Source organism: Rhamphochromis sp. 'chilingali' (genome assembly GCF_963969265.1).
Source record: "Rhamphochromis sp. 'chilingali' genome assembly, chromosome: 13".
Taxonomy (NCBI): Eukaryota; Metazoa; Chordata; class Actinopteri; order Cichliformes; family Cichlidae; genus Rhamphochromis; species Rhamphochromis sp. 'chilingali'.
The window spans coordinates 23,527,715-23,538,301 of NC_137940.1; the positions used below are offsets into that span (position 1 = coordinate 23,527,715).

General features: G+C 40.7%; 1 protein-coding gene across 1 annotated transcript; it reads right to left on the bottom strand.

The window, feature by feature from the left end:
• Positions 1-545: 545 nt before the first annotated feature.
• On the bottom strand, positions 546-5,547 carry adrb2a (adrenoceptor beta 2, surface a). Its single transcript, XM_080900708.1, has 2 exons — positions 5,399-5,547; positions 546-5,106 (listed from the first exon to the last, which is right to left on the bottom strand). Exon 2 carries the CDS (start codon positions 5,104-5,106, stop codon positions 3,853-3,855), a length of 1,254 nt encoding a protein of 417 aa, XP_080756834.1. The 5' UTR covers positions 5,399-5,547; the 3' UTR covers positions 546-3,852.
• Between the last annotated feature and the right edge of the window lie 5,040 nt (positions 5,548-10,587).

Below are 10,587 nucleotides of genomic sequence, written 5' to 3' on the forward strand. Positions count from 1 at the left end.
TGGATTACTTTGGATTTGCTTCACTGTAAATAAAGACACTGTTCAATCTTAACGAGCGATCCGCGTCTGGGTTCTCTTACTCATCACTCCCGTAACAGATTTCTGGAATAGAATTAGGTGGTCTGTATAATGTATGATTACTTGGAGCACTAGGCAGACACACTGTTTAAAAAGGAAAGTGGAAAGATTTTAATTGTATCCCGATGTCCGTCCTGTCCATCATTCCAGATCACGTTTTGATAGTTTTAACTGCAGTTAAGCCTTCGAGCCTGACGTATCCTTTACGTGTGCACTTTAATGTGTATAAAGGAAATGCACATGAGGACATTACGTGCAACATGTAAATCATTTATTTCCATACAAATGTTACATCACATATAGACATTTTTTTTGTAATAAATATCACAAGACACCACATATTGTAACAGCCTCCGATACCTTAACAAACAGTGACAAGAACTTGTGCGAAGTTAGCTTGCAAACATTTAGTAAACATTTAGTTAGCTGAGTGACAGCTTATTCACCCCGGCCACGAGAGGAAGTATTTCACATACTTTTTTTTTATATGACGGCTTAAGCAATATTTAACATTTGTAAAAATTCACATTTACACATGTCAGTTTCTCTGAATGCTTCACACTGAACAGCATCTGTGCTGAGATGCTACAGTCTTTATTTTGAGCTGCGAACAGGAAGAAGAACTTCCATGAAAATATTATGGTACAATTGAATAGGCAAAACTGTTTAAAGTTCATGAACTCCAATGTCTATTTGGTTATTCGAAATCTCTAAAAATTCTTCTTGAAAGTAAATGAAAGTCCTATACAGTGCTGCTTTTAGGATGGTGAATAGTTTAATTAAAATCATGACTAAGTTGTTCTCATGAGCAAACTTTTATTCAATCTGAACAACTGTGGTTCTGTTAGAAAAGCACTGGTTTTACCCCACCAAGACTTGTATCATATTTAACTCCAAGATATTGATTGCCGTACAAAAAAATATGTGTGAAATGTGCATGTCACTTTGTAACATAACCTCTAAGACTTCTCTGTAACCCTGAATCTGTTTTTAAAAAAAAAAATTTTTTCTGTGTGTACCCACACTAAATTCGCTTATCTGCTGCAAGACCGTGGTGGGAGAACTAAATGTGGACTGCAAGCATCCGTAGGCAAGGTATGTGGTTAGAAACCATCAGCTGTGCTTTGCTTGGAATGTTATACTGTCAGCTATTCATTCAGGACTCATTGCACATAACAGTGTGGCGTCCTCCAGCAACAACGGGAGGTGAAGTCATGCATCCCTTATTATACAGCCTTATTGATGAAACAGTAACCATGAGTAACTCTGAGACAGCTGAGGTGCAAGGAGAGGCCACTGCCAGGAGAGAGCAGTGTGGATATATAGTTCACAATCTACAGCACTTGGGCTCAAACTGATCACTTTTAAAGGAAATGGCACAGAAGTCCACAAACACCTCACTACAAATGTGAAGCTGGCATGCAAGAGATCATTTGTGCATTACTCCTAAAATTACACTTATTTAAGCTGCAGACCTTTTAAACTCAGCTATTTGCATCTTAATAAAAGCAACACAGAAAATGGTCTAGAGTCTTTGACCGTTTTGTGCTTCGCGTAGACTGTACAGTGAAAATGTTGGGAAAATGCAGACCAACATGTCTTATGACACCCAACCCCTGCATTTACTTTGCTGTAAATCTGTTAAAAAGAAAAACAGATAATGAGCTCGACATCCTGGAAAGCTTGTTTTTTCACATGGCAAACAGTGACGTATGAGGATACCATATTTACGTCTATTCCTAAGGTCTGCAGCAGCAGCAGTGCTGATCGGACATAGCAATACAGTACATGGAGATTCCTCTGAGAGAACAAAGTTCACAGTTTTTACGGCATCAGCAGACCTGCACCGGCAATGCTACATGCACTTTAACACAGGTCACTAACACCGATTTAGATTTGCAGAGAATCTCTGGTCCCCCTTCTGCCACATTTAGCATGCTGATCAAGACATACTAGAGACTGCCAAACTGACTGGGGAAAGGGGTTCTGTCTGTAGGTGCACCTTCATTACTTCTCTTAAAACTAATGATCTTGCACACCGTTTACTGTAAGTCGCAAAAAACAAATTTGCTCCCATGACTATCTGATCTCATGTTAAATTGCCCCTTCGGATTTTATTCTAACCTGCATTGTTTATTAGAGAATTAATGTCGGAAACTGGAACAGCTAAGGCACTGTTCTATGGACTCCTGAGTGTCTTCTCCAAAGGTTTTCTGATTTTCAACTGATTTTACAATGGAGGCACCTGTGAGAGAGCTGTGACAACAGTGCACTACTAAGGGCTGTGTTCTTTTTCTTCCTCTCATCTATCTTTATTAGCCTGAATATTCACCACCGCCACATCTTGGGTGTGGAACTTTGTTATCGCTTGGCTATTTTGACAAAGTGTTTATTATTACGTGTGGTTTGTACCCTTGTGCCATGACTAAGGAAATGGCTTCTCTGGTTTCAGTAAACAGTGTACATGCTGAAACAGAGCAACCACAGATTTTAATAAATAAATAGGGCTTGTGCAACAAAGGGGGCTACTGTAACTGTTGCATAGAAGGAAAAGGAAAGATGAATAGTTTTTCTTACACTTACATAATGGCCATATTGCACCGAGTGACATGTAGCACATAAGTCGACCACTTAACAGAATGCAAGAAGTGATGGGTTCTGACTGTGCAATAGCAAACTTTAAAACGTGCACTTTTGAATTTATGTTAATAACAGCTGCAAGCTTCAAAGGTCAACACTCAGGATTAACCGCATTATCTGTAATGGCATCCACTTTGCACTGAAAGATTACGTACATATATCTTCGACCTGACAGCGGAATCTGGCTTAGACAACATATACAGGCATGCAAGTTTTGACCAGCCTCACTTTGACCTAGGTTTCATCAGTAACTCGTAGATTACTGTAGATTAACCATCATATCTCTAGTGCTATCTCCCTGCAATGGAAACTCAAATGCAAGAGACTGTAAAACACTATAGGAGGGAACAGGACCTCGTAACATTGCTGAGGAGTGAGACAGAATGACTGAGACAGGTTTCGCCACACCTGCTTTTGATCATTTTTCCGATTTTCCAATCGTTAAAGGGAAAAAAAGAGCAAAGTAAAGCATGCCAGATTATAATCTCGGTCAATTTGGAATGTGTTTCTTAAAGCAAAGCATCGAAGAGGTATTACGTTTAACCCTTCACCCTCAATCGTTTTCTGATTACTTTGCTCTTTGTGCCAAATTGGCATGTTCGGATGAAATTTACAACCTCCGATTGCTTCTCTGAAACATTTTATGCTAATAAAAACTGTGGGATCTCTCTCCAGATCAAAGATAAACAACATGGCTACAAATTCAGTTGAAGCCAGACAATTAGCAGTCATACAATCCACAGGCCATTTAGTAGAGTAAATAAACTGCTGAGATGCTGCCCTACTTTAACTCCTGCGGACAGTGACTTAATGTGACAGATGGTCAGCTAAGATGCAAATATTGAAAAGGTATGATGAGGTAGATGTGAAAATTCAAACAAAATAAAAAATGCAATGAACGCACACAAAAGGGAAATGTGAGAGACCTACAGTTTTGTGTCACTGTGTTTGAAGAGGAAAAGTGACACTTTACTCAGCTGAACAGCTGAGTTATTGTTTCTTTAAAGTCTCCAGAGACTCTGTCAGTCATTTTTGACTGGCCTTACCTTCATCAGTCATTTGAAAAAACTGTTTACAATAGCAGTGTAAACATATCTGGATTTCCTTGTTGACAGAAGTCTCAGTGCTTCAAGTTTAAAGGACAGTTGTTATACTCGTTACAGTCATTATGTCTTTGCTGCAATTCCCGTTGGGGTCCACTGCTCTGTCCACAACTGGGGTCCCTGCTCCTTTCCCCAGAAACCCTTCAGTGGGGTCACTCTCTTCTGAGTTACCTTTACTCCTCCCCTGCTGCTCACTCTGCCAGCTGTGCCTGCTATAGATGTATCCATTCACAGGTCCAGGGTTGGTGAGGCGGTTCCTATTCATACACAGGATTTCCTTGAATGCATACCAGAATTCAGGGCTCCGACAGTAAATAAGTGGGTTGAAGGCAGAGTTTGCGTAACCTATCCAGTTAAGTACCATAAAGGTGATCGGGCTGTTCACAGCCCATATAGCCTCCACCACGTTTAGCACAAAGAAGGGCAGCCAGCACAGAGTAAAGGTCCCCATGATGATGCCCAGAGTCTTCAGAGCTTTGTGTTCCCGAAGGCAAAACTTTGCCTTTTTAAGGCCACGGCCATTATTGGCCTCCAGAGAATTACTGTTGCTGATGTCGCTATTATGAAAACGTCCAACGCTTTTGTCTATCTTTTTCAGTTGGCGCCTTGCCTCCTGGAAAACTCGACTGTAGACAAAAATCATGATGACCAAAGGGATGTAGAAGGAGATGATAGAGGAAGTGATGGCATAAGCCTGGTTGGTGTGGAATTCGCAGCAGTTGGTTTGGTTCGTACAGTTTCTAGCTTCAATAGTATCAGCGGTCCACCACTTCATGTGGATGGGCAGGTAAGATATCAGAGCAGCAATCACCCAGACCAGCACCACCACAATGCGAGCTTTGCATTTGGTCAACATCGACTGGTAGTGGAAGGGAGAAGTAATGGCCAAATAACGGTCTATGGCGATGACACACAGGGTCTCAATGCTTGCAGTCACACAGAGCACATCAGTGGCAGTCCAGAAGTCACACCAGAAATTACCAAAGTACCACGTACTGGAGATAATTTTACAGGCACCGAAAGGAATCACAATCAGACCCATGACCAGGTCGGCACAGGCAAGCGATGTGATGAAATAGTTGGTGACATTCTGGAGACGCTGAAAGCGGGCAATTGCCGTTATGACCAGGATGTTGCCAAAGACAATAATCAAAACTAATAAGGACATGACCATGCCCAGCAGGATCATTACAGGGGCACTGAAACCTTCATCAGTCCCAGTTGAATTTGATGACGAGTTCATCGCAGTCATATTGGTGTACTCTGAGGTGGTTGTATTTCCCATCTGAAGAGAACACACATGAACAAAACACATACACACACACACACACACACACACACACACAAACAAAAGGAGTGAATTTTACAAATTCCGTTAGTTTGTTTTTTTAATTCTGCCTAATTACAACAAAAGAAAATGAAAAAAAATGCATGCACATAAATCTAGCACTAACAAAAAAGAAAAAGGAGACCAAAGCTTACTGCGCAAAAACCACATACATAAACAGTATATCAAGTTGGCTTCAGGCAAGCTTTAAAACATGCTAAACAAGCCAGACAAAAGCAGAAGTACAAACCTCCACAGGTTGCAGTCGTGTTTCCTGGCTCCCATACAAAGTAAAATGTCACTGTTCAGATAGTTCCCACAAAGCAGCGAGTATCACATGTCCCAGCTACTTTCTGCTTTACTTGATCTGCGTGTGTCTCACTCACTCAGTCCCTCAGCTGAGCAGTGTTTCTTCTAATGTGTCTCCCAGGCTATTTGTCAGAGCCCTTATAGCATGCAGTGATGACATCATGGTCAGTGCTGAGCCAATCAGACAGCCAGCCTGTGGAGGGTGCTGAGAGCTCTCAAGAGTTTGAACACGCTGTCCCTACAGCGGTGTTTGCAGGGCTGCATGAGACAAAAATTGAAAACAAAGTAAAGGACTCCTAAGATTGATCTTTTTTTTTATGGTGTATAATTAGTTTTAGAAGGTTTACATTGTGTTTAAAATTAGACTCTACTTAAAGTTAGGCAGTGCAAAACTATTTGGAAGTGGGGGAAGGGGGTAATAGGTAATAGCTGCTTTACAGATCTTACTCATTGCTCATATTTCATATTGAAAACAGGCTCAGCTTTCTGCTTTACCTTTTTTTGTTTTAATGTCAAAATAATGTTTTAAAACTGTATATTTTTTTCTGACATATTTTACTTAAATACTGCCTGCATACTTAAATGTATATTACAGCCCGTTTAGCTTTCGTAACCACAGAATAAACACACTTCGATTTACATAATGGTACAAGTACAGATGTCTAAAAGTCAAACTACGGAAGAGTCCCTCATAATTTTAGTCTAGGACTGAACCACTAGTGTGGCCAGTTTGACAGGGACAAGCTGGCACGCTATGTCTTATCAAGATACAAAAATGTTTTCAGGATTCAGGACAAATTTGCATTTATATACTGAGCAGCTCTGTGCAAATCATAAAAAACAGGCAGGTTTGTTTGGTTTTATATTTGTTTATGTGTTTGTTTTCTATGAACAGCAACTTTACTTCTTATTTTAATAATTTCCAAAACATTCCCATGTTCTGATCAAGTTGATCACACATTTGAGTTAATTAGCGGCCACAAGAATTTGTTTGCATGTTTTTGTACATTTACATTATATTACACAAGTTAAAAGGCAAACAGTGTAATCTTCTGAGCTAGATAGCAGTGTCTATGTAAAAGACACTCGAATATACTAATATAGGTTAGTCTGTTTTTCATCTACAACAATTTGCATTTGGTTCTTTTGTTGGACGTCCCCTTCGTTCTACATGCATACTTGTAGAAAAAGCCTAACATAGAGGGAAACACACCTTCCTGCCCTTTCATGTATATACATGGAAAGCCTGAGGCAGGGAAAGCAGCAAACACGATAACAGGGATTAGACTGTAAACACAGACTTCACTTGCTTGTTTCAGCTAACATAGGAAGACTCTGAGTGTGCTAGCAGGTGTAACAGATGTAAAAATGAACAAAAAAACAAAGCATAACAAAAAAGAAAGTGGCAGTTTTCAAGTGGTTGAGCCATACGAATGGAATTGTCTTCAACCTACACTGGTTAGTCTCCACACTGAGGCAGCTGACAGTCGAAGTGAATGACACTCATCATTAAAATGCAATTGTGCTAGGGCCTGGCATTTATGTTAATTTGACGCGTGTTACCAAAGGTTACCACTACATTTGTCACGGTCTGGCTGGCAGACCGTGGGGATATGGGAGAATGAGGACCCAAAACACATTGTTCTGCGATGCAAACAGTGCACTTTATTTACAGTGAAGGTAACAGATGCACAATAAATCCCCTTTGCTCCCTAAACGCCCATGCGTGTGTTCCCCTCCGACGTCCGCGCTCGTGCTCCCGGCAGTTGTGTTTCTGCACACCCTGTGCGTGCTGCCCTTCTGGTCCCTCGTTCCACCTGCAGGACAATAACAGAAGCAGCCGTTAAACACTGAACCCGCGTGCGCACACGATCCACACTTCCTAATACTACACACTGACTTGGAGTCTTAGCTTAATGATCCCACGCCGGTGGGAGCTCCAACACTCTCCTAAGTAGCTCCCCCGACGAACCCTGATCACCAACAGGTGTGTGGCAGGAACTTCAGGTGTGGCCAGTTCTCCTGCAGGGCCACACCCATCAGGCCTGCATGTGGCTGTCCTCCAGCCACACATGTACACACCCACACCCTGCCCACACATACAAGTGGAACACAGAAGCATAGTGCAGAAAAACACACATCCCCAAATAATAATAATAACAACAATCATAATAATAATAATAATCCCTACTGCTCACGGACCCCCGAGACCTCCCGAGCCGGGTCCATGACAACATTACAACACCACTTGTCAAAATCAGTGACCACTAGCATGACAGCATCCACGCCACACTGCAAAAACTGCTTAGGAACACGTGCAGCTTAAGAACCTTCTCTGAGAGCCCCACGCAATGACCCAGGCTCAACAGTGGACTTCTTGTTTACATTTTGTGGCAGATAATTAAAATAGCTAACAAAGAGAATCAGTTCACCAATAGTGACAAATTGCAAACTCGAGTGTAGACTGCAATAGCACGTGATAGCACTAATGTTTTAGATAGTGGCTGAATTTGGTCAACGTCCAGTCTGAGCGCTTTCCAAATGGCTTCTGCTGCTTCTGCTTCAGCTTGCTGATGCTGCGAATCCTGGTGATGGTGATCGACACAGAAAGCATTAGAGTAAATGAAGTGTGACAATTGACAGCCCGTTCGTACTCATGAGACCGAGAGGAAGTAGTAATGGTAGAGATGGTAAAACGGCTTAAATACCACATCACATATGAGCTTTGCCAATGGCATTCTCAAGTCTAACCACCGGGAGATCAGTGATGAGTGAAGTGATTTTGGTGACAGTACTGTGGAATGGAGTTATGTGTGGAACACACTGTTAGCCAGGCTCAGATGACTGTACATTTTGATGAAAATTAGGCTGCTCCATTATCAGCATCACAGCAGTGGAAATGAGCGATAGCTTGTGCTTTTGTCATTTCTGAGCTACTGGTCCAACATTTCAAATCCCAGGTCGAGGTAAGTGTGTCTCAGTTCTCTGTGGGTGCTTTCAAGTGTGTACAGGTCCACGCTAAGCTTACAAAGGGAAGTGATGATAGTTTCCAGAGCTCTGATCTTCAAAGAATGCAGACGCCAAAAGCACTGTACTTCCTCTGTGCACTTCCAAGGGAGCTTTGACAAATGCCTATATGACTGATGACGCAAGAGCAAATCCAACCGCTCAATCCATATGCGCAAATCCAATTTTCAGCATTTACACAGACATCTCAGTACTTATTTATACAAATATGATTTTCTATGTCCCACTTTTTAAACAAAAACAGTTCAGAGACATGCTGCATACTGCTTGTAACCATGGTGCCTTCTAACTAATTTGAAGCTTTGTTGCTCCAGTTCCAGGCAAAATGTCAGTAACTAGCTACCCGGTGAATTACCCTAAAATGGTAAATGGCCTGCATTTGTATAGTGCTTTACTCAGTCCCTAAGGACCACAAAGCTGACCCTAAAATGTTCCATAGGCACTCATAGGAAGACTTAAATTGATTTGGTGACCTTGTGTCTTGTTACATATGTTGTTTATATGACATCTTCACTTGGCAGATTTCCATGAAAACCAGTAGTCATATTCCCAAAATCCATTTAGATGTTTTAATGACCTTTTGATCTATTTCCCTTTACTACTTGTGAGGATGAAACTTCCACATGTGCCCCAAAAAGAGGAAAAATGTAAACATGCATTGCTCTGAAATCAAAAGTCCACTCCTTGGGTTTTCCTACTGCATCAGCAGGTAAAAATAGTGCCATGAAACCCCCCAGCTCATTTTACTTATTTGATTTTAGTAACCCCCATAATCTTATCTCTTGCACAACATGCATGACAAACTCACCATGCTTAGCCTCCAAAGATAAGTCAGTATATTATCAGCACCTTCCAACAGTTAGATTGTAAGTTATAATGTACAGCATAGACATCAAATGCTTTTTTCTCCTACATGTATTACTTTGAAGAGTTTTTCTATTTTGCTTTTAATGCATGCAGAAAACAGATTTTTAAATAATATCAAGAAAGCTTTTTATTGGATGATCAGCTTTAGCGTTGTCTGTGAATGCTGGATTTAGACCTTGAGCTTGTTTGTAATTGTTTCTTGGCCTATGTGGACAACTAAGTGAAACACAGTGCATATTGAACTTCACATTGATTTAGTTTAAGTATGCAGTACAATAACCTACACTAATTGTAAATGAAATTTCTGTTCTGTGTTCTGTTTTGGAAAGCTTGTTCCAGTGTTGGAATAATCACAACTGGTTTCCTCATCTGTGACATCTGTTTTCCTGTATCCTGTCACTCCCAGGCAAAACCGGTTCACATTTGGACAACCCTTCAACTATATTGGGTCCTGTCTGCACTTAGATGTTGTGCACTGCTCTATTTAGTCAAACACTGTCACATTAAAAGTGTCTTATCTCTTTACCATCTCCTCAACAATTCTTACTTCTCTTTATAGAAGTTGTGGTCCTGACCTGATGGCGCAACCATACATGGAGCTATAATTAATTTAGGGAAAGGTTTCTGGAAAAAACTAGGAAATGAGAGGACCTATATTCTCATTATACATTGTACATCATACGTTCTATACATGGCAACGTTAAAACAGACTAAATACTAAACAGACCACAATTGCTTTTAATTTATTTTAACTGAAAATGAAGTGAAAATGTGAAAATAATGTGTTTTTACAGTGTTAGTAAGTAATAATAGCACACTGTAACAAAAAATGGGTGTTACAAAAAAACCCACATCTAGTAAGTAAAGGCATCCAAATTTGTATTTACTCAAGTACAATTAGTATTGTACTTGAGTAAATACACCCTTCACTCATCAGTCGTGTCTAATCTATTCAATATTTCTCTCAGTCAAGGAATCATTGGCCAGTCAATCGTATCCTTAATCACTGAAACAAAGAATTTCCACTTGGGATTAATTTTAAGCATGGAACACTAATTGTTTCTCTGCTAAAGGACCCTAGGGATCCGCGGGTGAGTTCCACCCAACAACAAATGTGTGTATGAGCATCAAAGACCTAAACCTCCATGCAGTGTGCACCACCATGCAAATATAGTGCCAGTTCTTCTTGGTAATGGAGAACAACCAAGCTGTTTTGCATGTGGTTCAGAGAAACAG